The sequence below is a fragment of the Mercurialis annua genome, linkage group LG3 (genome assembly GCF_937616625.2).
Source record: "Mercurialis annua linkage group LG3, ddMerAnnu1.2, whole genome shotgun sequence".
NCBI classification, from domain to species: Eukaryota; Viridiplantae; Streptophyta; class Magnoliopsida; order Malpighiales; family Euphorbiaceae; genus Mercurialis; species Mercurialis annua.
Window position 1 is genome coordinate 64,481,115 of NC_065572.1, and position 17,861 is coordinate 64,498,975.

At 33.4% G+C, this 17,861-nt stretch overlaps 2 protein-coding genes across 6 annotated transcripts; both read left to right on the forward strand.

Annotated features, from left to right (window-relative positions):
* The first annotated feature begins 143 nt into the window (after positions 1-143).
* LOC126673096 (uncharacterized) lies at positions 144-12,229 on the forward strand. Of its 5 annotated transcripts, XM_050367077.2 has the most exons (28): positions 144-355; positions 429-1,121; positions 1,260-1,368; positions 1,480-1,577; positions 2,110-2,253; positions 2,815-2,883; positions 3,090-3,212; positions 3,292-3,441; positions 3,562-3,693; positions 3,776-3,855; positions 4,159-4,253; positions 4,405-4,472; positions 4,939-5,025; positions 5,104-5,147; positions 5,481-5,588; positions 5,738-5,813; positions 7,122-7,258; positions 7,361-7,520; positions 7,624-7,803; positions 7,897-8,013; positions 8,129-8,284; positions 9,597-9,764; positions 9,912-10,021; positions 10,262-10,385; positions 10,772-10,867; positions 10,955-11,017; positions 11,098-11,218; positions 11,661-12,229. In XM_050367077.2, the coding sequence occupies exons 1-27, from the start codon at positions 197-199 to the stop codon at positions 11,185-11,187; spliced, it is 3,636 nt and encodes a 1,211-aa protein (XP_050223034.1). In that variant the 5' UTR covers positions 144-196; the 3' UTR covers positions 11,188-11,218; positions 11,661-12,229. The 5 variants fall into 5 exon arrangements, with proteins under 5 accessions (XP_050223034.1, XP_050223031.1, XP_050223033.1 ...); XM_050367074.2 differs by having other exon boundaries at positions 4,939-5,147; XM_050367076.2 differs by having other exon boundaries at positions 4,939-5,147; positions 11,098-11,192; positions 11,609-12,229.
* Positions 12,230-13,376: 1,147 nt separating this feature from the next.
* Positions 13,377-14,961, forward strand: LOC126671236 (isoaspartyl peptidase/L-asparaginase 1). The gene is made up of 4 exons (XM_050364987.1): positions 13,377-13,584; positions 13,794-14,027; positions 14,114-14,200; positions 14,316-14,961. The coding sequence occupies exons 1-4, from the start codon at positions 13,423-13,425 to the stop codon at positions 14,796-14,798; spliced, it is 966 nt and encodes a 321-aa protein (XP_050220944.1). The 5' UTR covers positions 13,377-13,422; the 3' UTR covers positions 14,799-14,961.
* Positions 14,962-17,861: the final 2,900 nt, after the last annotated feature.

Consider the following 17,861-nt stretch of genomic DNA (forward strand, 5'->3'; position numbering starts at 1 on the left):
AATTTGACTCGATGCATGAGTCTGAGGACCGGAGTGACCTTTTATTCATTTAAAACAAGAAAAAGGAGGACACGTGCGTGAAGAGAGTCACACGTGACTGAGAGATTACAGTTTCCGCGCCAAAGAGAAAAAAGCCTATAAAAAAGAAACCAAAAATTCGCTTCGTTTCGTCGCCTTTGCTCACACTGACCGAGAAATGGAGAAAGAGGAGAGAAAAATCGAAGTCCGTACTCTATCCGGCGAATCAACGACGGTATCTATGGCGACAAGCGGAAGCATTAGCGACCTCAAGCTTCTACTAACACTCATATTCCCTCCCGCCTCTTCTTCTCCTAATTTCCACCTCTTCTTCAAGGTAACCCTTAATTGAATTGAATCGAATTTAAATTAAACTCATTTAACCTAAATTTCGCTAAATTTATGTATAGGGAGTTAAATTAAGCGTGCAGACTCGCATTGCCACTCTTACTGTTGATCCTGGTGAATTTTTAGTGTTAATTCCATTTATTAAGAAAGATCGCCCTAATATGATGCCTGATTATTTTTCATCCAATTTACCGAAAGAAATGTCAAGCACAAGCGCTAGCTATTCCGATTCGGTTTATTCCGATATGATGCAAGAATTCTCGTCTTTTTTAAATGAACCAAGCGAGTTAAGTGCGCCTGATGATACTAGTTTCGTAACACATAAAAGAAAAAGGGATAAGGAAGAAGAAGAAAAAGAAGAAAGAGGAAAAGCCCCATTTACGTTCTTATGGAGTGTGATGCAGTCTTCTAGTAGGAATATTATGGAGGATTCGCATTGTGAGAAGTTTGTTGAGGTTTTGAGTTCTTTGAATTGCTTGAGTAGTCCGCGTTCCAGGACTTGCGTGTTGTTAGGTAGTCAGAAAAATGGTGATATGGAATTGCGAGGAGAAAATGAGGTTTTGTGCTTGTGTCCGTCTTGGTTGAAAAGAATTATGCAGGCATTTGCTTTCTTGAATATTTGTTCTGCTTTTTTACATATGAAGAAGGAGGGGATTACCTCATCTAGGTTGAAGGAGGTACTTAAGAAGCTTAGTGGATTTGGATGTGGAGTAGGATTTGAGGATATTGAGCATATTTCTATTATTTGTCCCAAGGTAGTGTGTTGTTTTTTTTCCTTGCGGAACACTTTCTATCGTAAACTAAATTTGTTACTTAGGATAGCACCGTAAGCTGTTTCCTTTTACTTCAAGTATGTTTGAGATCACGGTGTAAGTACATTTTCTCTATCTCAGGTTGTGTCCTTCAGTGACAGTGATGCAAAGCTTCTTAGTTCTGCTGATGCGCTTGTTATTATCAATTCTGAAATGGAAGAACGAGATGATTTTGTAAAATCCACAAATGGTATATGGAAATATATGCTCTTTTTGCTTTTTATATTTTAGTTCCATTACTGCTCTTAAATTTTTATTGGATTTCAAATAAATTGAAAGAGTAGGATTTCCTATTTCACAGGACAAAAAGCCATACCTTTATCCAAGATATTTAACATGATGAAAAAACGGGAAAGTTCTTTTAAAACTCACTTGTCGGAAGCTGCTAAATTTCTAGTGGTATGCTTGTTTGATATTGACATTTTCTCGTACTCAGACATACACTTCACAATTTTTATTATTTATCATGAAAGGAAGTAAATTATTAACCCATTAGCAACATGTATCATTTTATTTCTTAATGAATGGAAGTAAATTGTTAAGCCATTATCGACTACATGTGCATTTGGATGATTGTAATGTTCCACAACTTTCTGTTTGTTTCTTGCATTTCGTTAAATTTTGCGTTATAATTATAATGTTCATTACTTCTTTCTTAAATGGAAACTTGCATTTGAAATAAGTGCTTACCATCGAAGCTGCTAAGCATTTTAGAGGTCATTTTACCTTCTACGTGGCAACAACAAAATCAAGGTTTTGAGCTTGTATTTAATAATGGAACACTAAGGTTGGGAAGCTTTTTGGAATCAGTAAATTTTCAGCATGATGAATGATATGGTGTCACTGAAAAATTTAATTTTTTCTGAGTACTACTTAAATATGTGTGATTATTTGGATGCACAGAAATTGATACTTCTCTTTTATCATATAGAGAAAAAGTAAAAAAGCAACTGAAACGCTCTTTTCCTTGGAAGATTTACTTAACTTTGTGAAGGGAGTCGATGTTCCTGAAAAGGAAAATGAAGCAAATTGGGGAAATGGAAGACGGTCCTGCCATCAGCGCTCATGTTGTCATGTGGGTTATATCAACATATTTACCTTTTAACTGATACTAGTGTAATTAGTGTGTGTCTCTAAAAGTGAATATATCATGTCCTTGCAACATTTAAATGAGATGTAAACTATGTTATAACTAGCTGGTTTTGTGACAATGATCTGATATTTTAGTGTTTAACTGTCATCTAGAATTTAATTCAGAGACACGTAGCTTTTTTGTTTTGTTTTTATTGACATAAATAAAGAAAAAATGTTTAGTTGCTTTTCTGGGCTAATATGGTATCCTGAATTATAATTTCTCTCTTTTGCTATGGGTGATCATTAAAATGAAAGGTTAGCTAGTTGCTCGACATTATAGGTGTTAGAATGGTTTCTTAATATTGCAATCCTTTTGTTCCTAATGCAATCTGGTGTTAGTAGTATTTTTCATAATTCATAATTGGAGTGTTTTTGGTCATACAGAGTCTTACCAGAGTACTTTATTGAATCTTTAACTAAGTAATAAAATGCGGTATTTCCTAACCTTTCAAGTGAAAAACTACTGCTCTGTACTCAGCTGACTTCTTCTCATGAAAAGCAGGAAACTAATCAATTGCTGCCAGTGGAAATGGTTCAACATCTTAGAGAGGGCCCTGGATCAAATGGACATGTAAGTTGTGAGTTGGTATATGAGTTACAGGCCTAGAAATTGGAATGTATTCTTCTCACTAGATTCAGGAATATGATAGCCTGACTGAGAAAAGGGCTCTAACATGATTATGCAAGTCATGACTGGATTGAATAGGTGACAGATTTTGAAATATCTTCAATGAAGTATCAGGTTAGAGTTAAAACCTTCAAGATCATTTGGTGCAGATGGTACACCTTGAAGACATTGATGCTAGAAATGCCATTTTCACAGAAATACCACATGAGCTTTCTGATAACACAAAGTTGGCCCTGAGATGTATGGGGATCACTAAATTATATAGCCACCAGGCATGATGCTTTTGCTTCAGAAAAGTCTTTCGATACCACTATTTTTCTGAATATGTTGTAACTCGTGCTATATTCGCAGGCAGAGTCTATCATGGCCTCCCTTGCTGGAAAGAATGTCGTAGTTTCAACAATGACATCTAGTGGGAAGTCCCTTTGCTATAATGTCCCTGTTCTGGAAGTATTGTCCCAAAACTTGTCATCATGTGCTTTATATTTGTTTCCAACTAAGGTGCAGATTTTTAAGCTCTTATATGCTTTGGGTTATCTATCCCTGAAAATCAGTTGCAACCTGTTATTTTGCTTATATTTCATTTATATTATATGTATATATATATATATTTTCAAATAGGCTTTGGCTCAAGATCAACTTAGGGTGTTGTTGACTATGACAAAAGAATTTGATACAAACATAAGTATTGGCATATATGATGGTGATACTTCTCAAACGCAAAGGTCATGGCTGCGTGATAATGCTAGACTGGTAACTTAGTAGGGTATAGCTTTCTTAAATATATCAATGAAAGAAAAACTTGAGCTTACAATTTTCATACTTTGGCTGGCAGCTGATCACAAATCCAGATATGTTACACATGTCAATTTTACCATTTCATAGACAATTCAGTCAACTTTTATCAAATCTAAGGTAATTTTTGTTTTCTTTTGTATGATTGCTGTTCCTTCATAGATTAAATATAGTGTAATATACTAGAGTCAAAGTCCAATTAATTCATGGTTAACAAGTCAAGGTGAGAATTTTATATAATGTGATGGATTTGTAATATTTACTAATATATAATAAGGTATTTTGATAATTTTGCATTTAATTAACACTAATCAACAACCCAAAAGAGAAAATTTTCTATCCTTTTGATATTGTTTGGAATTTAGTTCCTGCTTATGTTAATAATATGCTGAATTATCAAGAGGTTCGCTCTATTTATATTAGGTTTGTGGTGATTGATGAAGCTCACTATTACAAAGGAGCATTTGGATGCCATACTGCTCTAATCCTGAGAAGACTCCGCAGAATCTGCTCTCATGGTAGTTGGGCTTCCCCTTGTTATTAAACAAATTAGAAGTTGGTCCTTTCTTTTACTTTTTTTTTTTCAGCCATATTGATGGCCCCTCCCCTTGGACATGGAAAATACATATTATTGTTATTGATCAAGGTGCATTCTGATTTCAAATGCAGTATATGGCAGTGACCCTTTATTTGTATTCTCAACTGCGACGTCTGCCAATCCCCGTGAGCATTGTATGGTGAGATGACAGACTGGTCAAATATTAGAATTGTATTCATGCTAATCAATATTCTATGTTACCCTCTTTGATGTGCTGATAGATAACTTAAATTCTTTTAGTTGTTCCATTTTCCTTTTGATTTCGTCTCTTCTTTTAATGAAAGCTCTTCATAGTTGTATGCAGATGACCATGTATTCTATTTTGGAAAGCTATTAGATTCATTATTTGTGGTTTAAGTATTAAATTGGCTGGTTTTCCTATGTGGGAACTTAGTTATATTGACCAAAGCTTTGTTGTCTGCTTTATGTGGCTTACCTCATCAGTTTGCATGTTAGTTTGAAGGCCATCATGCTCAACATACCCTTCAGGGTTTTTAAGGAGAATATCTTCATTCTTTTCATGTATTCTTCAGAAATTTCATATATGAAATTCTTCTCCCAACTATCTTTATGAATCTATTAATTGTTAACTGGTTGATGCTCAGGAACTCGCAAATCTTTCAACATTGGAGCTCATTGACAATGATGGAAGTCCCTCTGCAAGAAAATTATTTGCTTTGTGGAATCCTAGCGTATGTGTATTGCTACTACCTTTAAAAGTACATCAAGAATTAATTAAGTTAATACTCGCTAAATCTGATGCATTACAGATCTCGAATAAAGATGCTATTGACTCTGCGAACAACAATACAAGGTGGTAGTTTGCTGTATCTATATGCATTTAAAATTTTGCAATTGTTTTTTCCCCCGTTGTCGACATGATGTTAGAGACAACTTTACCTACTGGTTCTCTTTTTCTAATGACCGGTTTGAGTTAAAAGATGATATTGTAGAAGAAAATGAACTGTAATTTATTGCATTAATTATGATTTAGGATTTTAGCTTCATGCATATGCTACTGATCTTAAAGTTTTGTTAAAGCATATGGTTTTGTCTCATGTGCAATTACAAATATAATTTTTTTTTTGTGTGGATAAAAGAATGTGGATTGGAAGTATAATATCTAATGCTCTGTGTATTTTTCCAGCCCAATTTTGGAAGTTTCTTACTTATTTGCAGAAATGGTTCAGCACGGACTTCGTTGCATAGCTTTTTGCAAGTCACGCAAACTCACCGAGCTTGTTTTGTCCTATACGTATGTCCCATTGATTTCATGAACCTGTAATCAAATCTTAAAGCATCTATTTTGTTCAGACACGTCTTATTGGGCTTTATTGTTTTTTGTTTTACGTCTACACATCAGATTTTGCAAAATGAATTTTCTATGTTTTATGACTTTGATAGGAGGGAGATACTTCAGAAGTCATCCCCCCATCTTGTAGATTTAATATGTGCTTATCGTGGTGGCTATACTTCTGAGGTCAGTATGATTATTTCACCTTTTCTCTCTAACATATGTTTATGGCTGCAGTGATGGTATATTTACATTCTCTTGAATAAAGTTGTTTTTCTTATTCTTTGTGGCCAAACCAACATTTGGGCAGAATTTTGTGTTCTCTTGAATGAAATTCAGGTTACATCACAGTATGTGTTGATAATATCTTATCAGCCACTTAAATAGCAGGAATTGTAAAGTGATGCCATATAGTATGGTAGCTGTAGTGACTTTTAAATGACCCCAAATGTTGGTCTTATAAATTTGAAACTGTTATTTATATTCTTATATCCATTTATCCTTAAACTGCTTGATATCATCATCATAAGTTGTGCTATTTTTTCACTTTAAGACCTTAAGTCCCCGCGCTTCTTGCAATTATTTTGAATCATTATTGCTATTATGCTAGCTATAACATCGACGTCTATATCTGCTGTCTATAAAACCAAAAAGCATGGAGAGGGTCTACCTTCTGTGACTGTTTCACCGCTCATAAGTCTTACTATCTACAGTTACCATAGTTTCCAATTTAAAGTTTGTTTCAATTCTATGAAATTTTCCTTCTTCAATCCTGATAGTTTACAATCATATGCCAAACAAATCCTGTTGCCAGTGTTAAATGTTGCCTTCAGAATGAGCTCCTGAATAAATTAATAAATTTGAAAAGCTTCAGATAATTATGTTTGGTTATTACAAGAGAAAGGAAGTCTATGAAAAATTGGTTACTGTTTTTCAAGAATATTCTTTTTCTTTTGAGTAAGAGGTTTGAGATGCAATAGCTAAAATATGGATTCATTTTCTATGAGACTGGAAATCTCAGTGGTTTTGTGCATCACTTATGCAATAAGCATAAATGCTTAACAAATTCTAACTTGTATTTTGAGGAGATGAAGTTAATTATCTTCGAAATCTGGAATCTTCTCGATGAGACTTTCTTTCAGTATTGGGCATTCAACTGTAAGAGTGCTTCTAATGTTGTTACCAACCTCATTTGTTGATGTGAAATTGCCCTTTTCAATCCCAGTTTCCTTTTAGTTGTCTTGTTTAAATACTGCATGAACCCAACTATTGCAGTCGGCCATGTGGTTGAACCATGACTTTTGCAAGATCGAAAGCGTTGGCAATAATACCACCAATACTCAACTTGTACATTTCAGACGTTGGTCTCAGTTGTTATTCCCTGTTTTAGTGGTTTACCTTTATTTGCTTTTGACTCATCAACTGATAATATGTATTTTTTTCCGGAGAAAATGAGCTCACTGTGTTTGTTATTATTGGATATTGATAATGCAGGAACGAAGAAAAATAGAGAGGGATTTCTTTAATGGGACACTTTGTGGTATTGCTGCTACAAATGCCCTTGAGTTGGGAATAGATGTTGGCCACATTGATGCAACATTGCATTTAGGCTTCCCTGGTAGTATTGCTAGGTAAACTGCTCAATATCTTATGCTTTTGTCAGGAAAATGAAATGCTGAGCTCAATTTGTTTATATTGGTGATGTTTCTCTTTTTATTTTCTCTTCCACTCAGCCTGTGGCAACAAGCTGGAAGGTCTGGAAGAAGAGAAAAGGCATCTCTTGCTGTGTATGTTGCTTTTGAAAGCCCCCTTGACCAGTATTTTATGAGATTTCCCAAGAAACTCTTCGATAGTCCAATTGAATGTTGCCATGTTGATGCTCTAAATGAGCAGGTGTGTAGATTTCCGTAGGACAACAATTTTCCCTTGAGTTCTAGTAAGGTTCTAGTAACTTGTTAATTCTGTGATAATTTATTTTAATGCTCTACTCTTGTAGGTGGTTGAGCAGCATTTGGTCTGTGCTGCTCTTGAGCATCCATTGAGTTTTCTTCATGATGAGAGATATTTCGGCTCTAGTTTGAGCAAGTTGGTAATGTCCCTTAAAAATAGAGGATATCTGAGCTGTGATCCCTCACGTGAATCTTCTGCTAGAATATGGAGCTACATCGGGCGTGAGGTGTGGAATGTATTTGCAGATATTAGGCATAAATGTCAATGTTTCCCTTTTCTTATTTTTATCTCTTTTTTTCTTTATTATTTATATTTTTAGAGAACACCTTCACATGAAATCAGTATTCGAGCAATTGAGGCTGTAAGGTACAGGGTAATAGACGTTAAACGGAATGAAGTCCTGGAAGAGATAGAAGAAAGCAAGGCTTTTTTTCAGGTTGCAAACTTGTAGCTCTCCTTTATATAGCATACATCATTCTTCTTACACTTATAAGCAATGCGGATTTATCTCTTAATTCATTCATTCACACCTTTTTTAATGTTACCTTTAGGTATATGAAGGTGCAGTCTATATGCACCAAGGGAATACCTATCTGGTTGAGAATTTGAGTATAGCGGAGAAGACTGCTTTGTGCCGAAGAGCGGATCTGAAATATTACACAAAAGTTCGTGATTATACAGATATTCATGTTCTTGGTGGTGGTGTTGTAAGTCTCACTTTTCAGCTATTTTCTTTTTGTTATTATTCCATATCTTCAAATATAAACTTTTTGACTAAGGTGATACTTTCCCACTGGCTTATTCTGTTCAAACTGATTGGACCTAAAGTCTATAGGGATAGGGAGAACAGGGGCTGCATCATCTTCTCATATGCATGTGCATATTTCCTTTAGTTCCTTTCGTTTTTAGTCAGTTGCGAGGTTCAGAAAAGCTTTATAGGGTGTTCAATCCTGAAGTGTGCACAAGTCCTAGGGGTGTTCAAATTCAGTTTGGTTGGGTTATGAGCTTATAACCACCCAAACTGAATTTCTAATATTATCTTGGGTTATAACCCAAATAATTTGGGTTATGTTAGTTTAGTTATTCAAAACCAACATGGGTTATATGGGTTATTTAACGTACTTTTCTTTGCTTTTTATCACTTTAGATGAAAAATCTAAAACCCAAATTTCAATCTGACTCTTTTTTAAATAATAAAAAAAAATATTTTTCCAGGAAAAAAATATTTTCAGAAAAAATTTAAATTTTTTTTAAAAAAAAAAAATTCCAGAATAAATATATTTTGATAAAAAAAATAATTGTTTTTTTAATTTCCCAGAAATTTTTTTTAAGCAAAAAGAATATTGTTCAAAAAAAAAATTTCCAAAAAAATATTAAATTTTTTTTTTTTTGAAAAAACTTGGTGAATCAATCAACAAATGCATATGCACTTTAAATAATATATAACCTAAACAAACCCAAATAAACCAAGAAACTCTTTTAGTTGGGTTATAAAATTTCAATAACCCAATGGTTTATTAAAATGAATATAGTGGTTTGGGTTGGTTTCACATGGTTGGTTTGGGTGGGTTACGTAAATTTTGTACACCCCTATGCACAACACGATACTCAAAGTGAGCTTTTAGCTGGGGTTGAGAGTCTTGAGGAGCATTACCAGTAATGCTTGTTTGAGCCAATTGCACAAGTAAATTTAAATTTGTAATGCTTGCAATAGATGTAGGGTTTGATGGAATTACCTTATAATCTCTCTATGGTGTTAGTTCTTGACATCGGAACTGTACTTATTGCATTCCTGGTTTCTTGTTCAACTTTATTTTGGTAAGAAAAAGGACTTTTTGGTTAAGGACTGAATAAAAATTGCACAAACGAATTGAATTCCCTCATAAGCAACATGATATTCAGAATTATTGCAACATGCGCTTACTGGAATCTGTAAGCATTTTGCACTTGCACCTGGCAACCTGTATATTGGATAGTGCAATATGTGGCTGACAAACTGTTTTTCCTGCATTTGATTAGGCCTATCCAGTAAGGATTATCAAGAAACAGCCATTGAAAACAACAGCTCAAGCAAGTTCTTGCAAAGTGACAACTACTTGGTTTGGCTTCTATTGCATAGAGAGAAGGACTAAAAAAATTCTGGATAAACATGATCTTTCGCTGCCTAAGTACACGTATGAATCACAGGTGCATTTACAGGTTTTACTGCTTCATTTCTTACTTCTGACATTTCATGACATAGTTGTTTCTAATGGTGCAAATATGATTTATTTATTCATTCACTTAATTTTTTTTTTTTTACTTTATCTATGTTGTATATATTATTGCATACAGGCAGTTTGGATTCCAGTTCCTCAATCAGTAAAAATCTCGGTGCAGAAATGTTTCCCATTCCGTGAGGGTCTGCATGCTGCATCTCATGCTATTCTTAAAGTAGCGCATTTGTAAGTCTTTTATGATTAATATTTTTAGAATGAAGCTATGCTCTGTAGTTTTTTTGTGTCAGTGGATGCATGATGCTGAAATTGTTTTATAAGAAGTTTTTTTGGCAATGTAAATTCTGAATAGTATACTTAACATTTCATTGAAGTATCATATCCTTGGTTGAAACTGTTAAGTCATACTAATTATATTGCTCTCAAGTGGCTGTGGTCTTGACTGATTTCTGATGCTTTGATATCCAGGTATGTAAGATGCAACTCTTCTGACTTGGCTCCGGAGTGCCCAAACCCTCACGACACCCGCTATTTTCCTGAAAGAATTCTAATATATGATCAGCATCCTGGCGGGATTGGCCTCTCAGTGCAGGTGACTGACGCTTTAAAAATTATCTGTATGCTTAAAGAATGCAAGGCTTCAACTAATTTTCAGAATTCGTAATTAGTGTCAGTTTTTGTGGGAATTGAGCCCGTGAAAATAAAGCCCCAGGCTGTGGATTTTATTCACGTGCTGATTTGAGTTGCTGCAAGTTTGGCTTTAAAGAATTAGCATCATGTTCTATTCTGGCTATTTTACCCTTAATTTCTAGAATTTTAGCTTGAGATTTTCCTTTTGCTTCACTGTCCATGGAATATGAGAACATTATAAATTATTGAAGAGGAGACTGCTTTCTGTATATAACTTGCTAAGCAATAGAGATGATTGTTGCATCTTCCTCTTGGTCCTAATTCCTTTATATTTTGTATGTGCAACAGATTCAACCCTATTTCACAGAGCTCCTGAATGCTGCTTTGCAACTTCTCACATCATGCCACTGCTCTGGAATTACCGGCTGTCCGCATTGTGCTCAAGTATGGCTAGCAGCTTCTTTTTTCTTTTGCTATTATGTTCAATTTCAAAGTGAGAGGACATTCAATGTTTACTTATTTATATTGCAGAGTATGGTTTGTCACGAGTACAATGAGGTGTTGCACAAGAATGCAGCCATTATGATCATTAAGGTTTTTCAGAAAATGACAGAACTTAAAACGCCTTTGCTATTTTCATATTTGCAACAGCCATTGATCCATTTGTTCTGCAGGGTGTCTTGGAGGCAGAGGATTCTTACTTCACAGAAATCAATGACTTATCTGAGAGCAATACAGGGGAATGTTCTAAACCCTCCAATTGATCAATGTTATACTTAGTACTTCGTCGCCAGGGTAAGGGTTGTCATGTTATAATTTTTGAAAGGTGGCATAGAAGCTTTCTTTCATCATTTCTTCATGGATTATTGGATTGGATATGCTGGTTCCTTAACTTTATTGTAGTTTCTTTGCGTGAGCGACTTTTGCAAATTTGAATTATTAATTGGTTGTCGAATTGGTTTCTAATACACCAAAGATCCATTGCTGATTGGGAAAGACATTGAATTTATTTTCAACTCGTTGAAGCATTTTGTGCTTGCGAATGTTACACAAAAATTTCTCTAGTCATACATTTCAGCATTTTGTTTTGTTTTTGAAACTACTTATGAAACTCCGAAACTCTATTTACATAACGTTTCTCATAAAAAATGACGTTTTCACTATTCCTATTTTGTTCCATTTCAGCAATTCCATTTTCGTGCAACTGGCTGCTAACTATGCCTTTCATTGTCTTCAGGTATCCATCCTAAGCCTTTCCTCATCGTGGGGGCCGACCCTTCTCGCCGGAGAAAATTTAACAAAATACAGATATAGGGGTGATTTTTATCTGGTAGGGGCGGACCTACAAGTGATAGGGGCGTTTTTTTTCTTTTAGGGCTGCCCCTACAAGTGCTAGTTGCGTTGTTTACTGTGTTTGATATTTCTTAATTGCCAAATGCGAAAATTTCGACCCTCCTTAGTTGGCATCCTAGTTTCGCCCCTGTTCCACATTCGCTATGCCCAAGGAATGCGGAAAATTCAATCGAGTGTATTTCCAGAAGTGAACATAGAGATATTGGCTATTTGGGATTTGCAATGCCTCTTGATGGAAAATCCTTAACAGATGCTTATGCTATGTTGGCGTGCTCATTAAGGTGTTCTCAAGTTCTTGAAGCATAGATGCTATTCTTTGGCATACAGAAGCACGTGAAGATGTTATTTTTCTTTTATTTTTTATTCTCATTGTGTGAGATATTTGTAGCATTTAATGTTATTCTTATTAGTACATTGCATTAATAATTATTTAAGTAATTATTTTAAACAAAATATTTTTTTTTCTTGAAATTGGGTCTATGATATACTGCATAATCTCGAAACTCTTGACGAATTATGATAAAAAGAAATTATATAGATTTGGCCTAGTTTGTATAAATTGTTACCAACTACATAGATTATAGTAAAATATATTATCCATTATAATATATAGCATATTATAAATTATACAACTTGCTATTCAGTCTGACAGATATGTTTAACAAATTTCTGGGAAAAAAATTCCAAACGAAAAGAACGGAGATGATGCTATTGCAGTTACGCATGTTTGTCAGATTAGACCATATTGTTTGTGCCTTAAGTTTTAGCCAAAAGAGAAGAATCGAAGCAATTAAAGCTGTTAAAAATAAATAAAATTGATGTAGTAACAAAGCTAGCGGTAAGATTATTATATATGGTTTTTTTAGTGTTATTTTATTTTTAGCTTAATTTGTATATTTTATTTTTACCGCATGAAAGTGATAATAACTTATCCAATGATGAAAATCGAATAAAGCATGCCATACTTTGAAAAAAAAAAAACAAAGTAAACAAATTCCACTGTATACATATTTAAACTAATCAATATTAAACGTATAATTTTTATAATTTTTTTATTTAAGCTATATCAGGCTGCAAACATAAAAATGTGTTTCTACTAATTTGACGAGATGTCTGACAAAGACAAAATAAACTTTTATTAAGAAAGATAAAATAAAAACTTTTGATACTTAATCAAAATAGAAATAAAAATATAAAACTATTACAAAAATAAATGTATCTTGATCAACTGATTTTATTTTTATTGTTGAAATGTTTTGATCTAGTCTTTGATATTGAACTCCGTATCTAAAGGTATAGCTAATTTAGATTTTATTAAGATTGAAAAAAATAACGGTAAAAAAATACTATATAAAAATATTATTAGTTATTTATTTTTATTGTTGATGGTAAAAATTATTTTCTTTTTAAACAAGTCCAAAAATAATTTTCATAAAAAAAATTCAACTAAAAATAACTAAAATATTACTCTAAAATAATATAAAATCTTAAGAGATTATACAAAATTTCTCTTATAAAATTTAGAGAACACTATTAAAAATAAAAATAAAGCACTAAAAAAAATTGTTTGTTGTTACATATAAAAACAGAAAGTCCTTAGTTCCCTCCAATACTCAATTATAACAGCAGGTAGTAGAACAGAGAAAATGGGGTGGGCAATCGCTCTACACGGTGGTGCCGGTGACATACCACTCAACCTACCACCAGAGCGCCGCCTTCCTCGCGAGGCTGCACTCCGCCACTGCCTCGAGATCGGCGTAGCTGCTCTCAAAGCTCAAAAACATCCACTTGACGTTGTCGAACTCGTGGTAGGTGACATCGTTTCATCATCAACAAATGCTCTTAAATTTCATCATACGCATTCAATTAAGACTAAAATCATTAGGGTTGATCTGCTGATTATCAAAAGCAAGTTTATTTCCTTAAATTTGACAAAGATCACTTACTTTTGTTGAAGTCCTTGTGATTCCTGTCTAGTTTTGAAGGATTTGTAGCTAATTTTTCTGTGTGTGTACAGGTGCGTGAACTAGAGAATCACCCAAACTTTAATGCGGGTAAAGGATCGGTTTTGACCTCGGCGGGGACGGTGGAGATGGAAGCTTGTATTATGGATGGCAAAACTAAAAAATGTGGAGCTGTGTCTGGTCTCACAACTGTTGTGAATGCAATTTCTTTAGCACGGTTAGTCATGGAGAAGACTCCTCATATCTATCTTGCATTTGATGGAGCTGAGGCTTTTGCTAGGGAACAAGTGAGCAGCAGTCTTACTCAGTTCGAAAAAAAAAACTTACTTGATAATCCCAATTATTTCTTACATCTAACTGTCTTTGTTATCAGGGTGTTGAGACAATTGATGCAAGTCAATTTGTAACTGCAGAGAACATTGAGAGACTGAAGCAGGCAAAAGAAGCTAACAGAGTTCAGGTATGATTCATTGTTGGGGATGTACAGTGTTTGGTTCTGAATGTGCACATACTGATTTTGAACTTTCAGTTTCGGTTTTTCATTTTTGTTTGTTTTCGTTCTGCTAAATGTACAGATTGACTACACACAACCTGTTCGAAACAATGAGGAAGTCCAAATTCCAATTGCTGATGGGGACAGCCAAATTGGAACTGTTGGATGTGTGGCTGTTGATAATAATGGGAACTTAGCATCTGCTACTTCGACTGGTGGATTGGTGAACAAAATGGTGGGTAGGATTGGGGACACGCCTATAATCGGTGCAGGAACATATGCCAACAGTCTCTGTGCAGTTTCTGCTACAGGCAAAGGGGAATCTATAATACGCGGTACAGTGGCTAGGGATGTGGCTGCTCTCATGGAGTTCAAAGGTCTTTCGCTTAAGGAAGCAGCAGCTTATGTCGTGGAGGAGTGTGTTCCTGTAGCAACAGTCGGATTGGTTGCTGTGTCGGCAACTGGAGAAGTCACAATGCCATTTAATACAACTGGAATGTTTCGAGCTTGTGCTACGGAAGATGGTTATTCAGAAATTGCAATATGGCCTCCTCTGCGAGATTGATTGATATTGGTAAATTCAACTGCTTTAATTTATTATTAAAGCATGTACCCTAGCTGAAAAATGAGTGATGAATTATGTTAGAGTGCTATGAACTCTATTGCTTTCTGTTTTTTAAATTATGAAACTTAAATTCAAATATCAATCTTCCTAGGATTAAGGAAAATTCTTGCCTAAACCGGGTTTACGGTGGATCACTTTCACATGAGTGAACTCCACCATTCAAGGATATTGGAGTTTTTATGAGAAGGTTCCATGAAGATCCAGTTTAAGGGACCCATTTCAAACGATCAAATAGCAAATAGTTTAAGATAACAAAAACATTGCTGAAAACTCAGTTCCCATGCCTACCTGACAAGTTGGCCATCATTTCTAATGACCCTTGATTTGTAGGAGGGTGATACAAAAGTATAGGTTAGTTTGTTCTTATTCCATCTCTTCACTATTTCCTAATCTGTTTCATTCACTTCCTTTCTTAACCTGTATCAATTTTTTCTATTGTGCTGTATCCTTGTAGGGCTGGCCAGGGGCCGGTATAGGCTCGGACATAGTCTAAATCAGCCTGAAACTGTGATCGAACCGGCTTGAAACAGTGGGGGAATCAGTTTCGGGCTGATTCCCCATTTTATAGAACTGTAAACGCCCAACACTCGGACTGCCTATGCTCAACCTCACCAAACCCAAAGCATTTAATACCACAACCGGTGGTTCTAGTGGGCTGGTTAGAGTTATTCGTGTAAAATAACCAATTCACTCAAAAGCTCAAGTCGTTAGGTAAGGCTCCAATAATAATATTACCTTAACACCCTCTGCATGCTAATGTCCATCGAATTTGAAGCGTGAACAAACAAGCACACAAGACTAAACTTACCTTGTGCTCAATGTTTTTAATTAACCAATACAAATTGTCAAGAATTAAACTCTAGACCTTATCATTATAGAAGCTTTGTTACTGTGTCAAATTATCAATTCACCTAAAAGGTCAAGTTACGGGGCGAGACTTCAACAATAGTATTATCTTAAAAAGTCGTAATTCCTGCAGTATCCTTCATCTGATGCATGATTCTCAATACTACTAAATTTTCAAAACCACTCGTGCACCATATTCGCTTCTCAATCTGTTTGAGCTTTTGATTAGCAGTTGAGTTAGAGATATGATCAAACATATTAACAATATCTTAAATTTGAATTTGCAAACCCCCTAATCAAAACCTGCATCACAAACACTGCTTAACTAATATGATGCTTTAATTTAAATCATCACTGCACAATTTCCCAAATTTAATACTATCATAAATTATGCAACTTTCAGACCAATCTATGAGTCTTTAGATATGTTATCCATCAGATATATATCATATGATAAATTCTACAAGTTGTCTAACATATTGTTTTTAAAAAGCAAGTTGTCTAGAGAATCAAAACAAATCCAAACAAACAAATGTAGCCATGGGGATGATGCTATTACCGATATGTCATTTTGCCATATGAGTTATGTGTTGTAACCAATAAAACAAAACAACCCAACCAATTTTTTTAAAAAAACATTACTAATTATTTTATTTTATCAAAATGTTTTCGCCACTTCAAAATTATTTTAATTTAGAAAAATTCATTAGATTTTCGAATTTGAATATTCATATAACTAATTTTTATATATATATATATATATATATATATATACACACACGAATATAAAAACAAATTATTTATTCTTATGTAGTTTTTTTTTATAATTGGTTATCATTATGTAGTTTAAATTTAATGCACATTTGATCAACATATAAAAAATATATTCACGAAATTGACATCATATAGAGATAATAAAATCACATAAAAATAATTTACTAATTTTACATTAGTTTGTCTTTTACACAACTCTTTCTTATCTTATTAATTTGACTTTTTGTTTTTTTAATAATTTTATACTGTTAAATGTCTAATTAATTTTTTAATATCCATAATTTTTTTTAATGTAAACTAATTTTACATTAGTCTATATTTGCCTTAAAAATGATAAACTCTTACTTAATTAGACGAATATAGTATGGTTGAATATAAATATCCGAAAAAATTCAATAAATGAAAATACTAATTATATTGTTCTTTTTTTTATGAAATATGAAACCGCCATATAAATTACATAAAAGAAAAAAAGCAATGTTAAATAGACTCTGAAACTTCTCTCTATCAAAAATATTAAAAGCCTTCATTTACAGCAGAGTTAATTAATTATTTTTTGAATAAATCAACATGCTATAGATGATCACGAATTTTTCAATAGTTAATTTGCTGGCTAATGCTTTAATTAGAAACACATCAATTAATCTTTTTTTTTAGCAACCTAACTATCATTTGGACTGATTTGATACCAGCTGTTAATTAACTTAAAATTGAAAATCAAAGGATTTGTTTTTTGTTTTTTTTAAATTAGAGCACTAGCGACTGCCCAATGTTCGTTTTATGTGTATACTTATATATTTGAATTAATTGTGCTAAAATGTTAATTTCTTTTGACTTTTTATAAATTAATCCAAAATATTTAAAGTTTGTTTATCATAATTTGATAACTTTGTTAAAATTCTATTAAATTTTTCTAATAAATATAGTTATCTCAATATTTCTTGTTAAATTTCTATACTAACTCCTTAGTGAGCAAAATTAATTTTTCATAATTGTAAAGTTTGACTCCTAATCCAATAAAAGTTAAAAATAACGTTGAAATCTAATATAAAATTCTGTAACTTTCGGTGGTTGAAGGAAAAAAAAGTTAAAAATGAATATAAAAAAATAAGACGAAAACATATTATATCAAGACGAAAAATTGATAAATTAAATTGATTTGTTTTAGATAAAATTGAATTGAAATTGTTAATTTGATACAAATTTATAAATTTTAAATATTTTTAATAAATTTATAAAAAGTTAAAATTATTTGAAAATTCATGGCACCATTATATTACGGCCTTATACTTTTGTCTATTATAATGGGTAGAAGTGTCTTCATAGTACACTATTTAATGAATTTTTCTTATTTAATCTGAAATTGTATGACCTCTTTCATAT

Bases quoted from the DNA above. Each gene is read 5' to 3' on its own strand.
- LOC126673096 (XM_050367074.2), top strand. From the start codon at position 197: ATGGAGAAAGAGGAGAGAAAAATCGAAGTCCGTACTCTATCCGGCGAA. The intron at 8,014-8,128 runs GTTGCAAACTTG...TGTTACCTTTAG, and splicing joins AAAGCAAGGCTTTTTTTCAG to GTATATGAAGGTGCAGTCTA. The intron at 10,022-10,261 runs GTAAGTCTTTTA...TTTGATATCCAG, and splicing joins ATTCTTAAAGTAGCGCATTT to GTATGTAAGATGCAACTCTT.
- LOC126671236 (XM_050364987.1), top strand. From the start codon at position 13,423: ATGGGGTGGGCAATCGCTCTACACGGTGGTGCCGGTGACATACCACTC. The intron at 13,585-13,793 runs GTAGGTGACATC...GTGTGTGTACAG, and splicing joins TTGACGTTGTCGAACTCGTG to GTGCGTGAACTAGAGAATCA. The intron at 14,028-14,113 runs GTGAGCAGCAGT...CTTTGTTATCAG, and splicing joins AGGCTTTTGCTAGGGAACAA to GGTGTTGAGACAATTGATGC.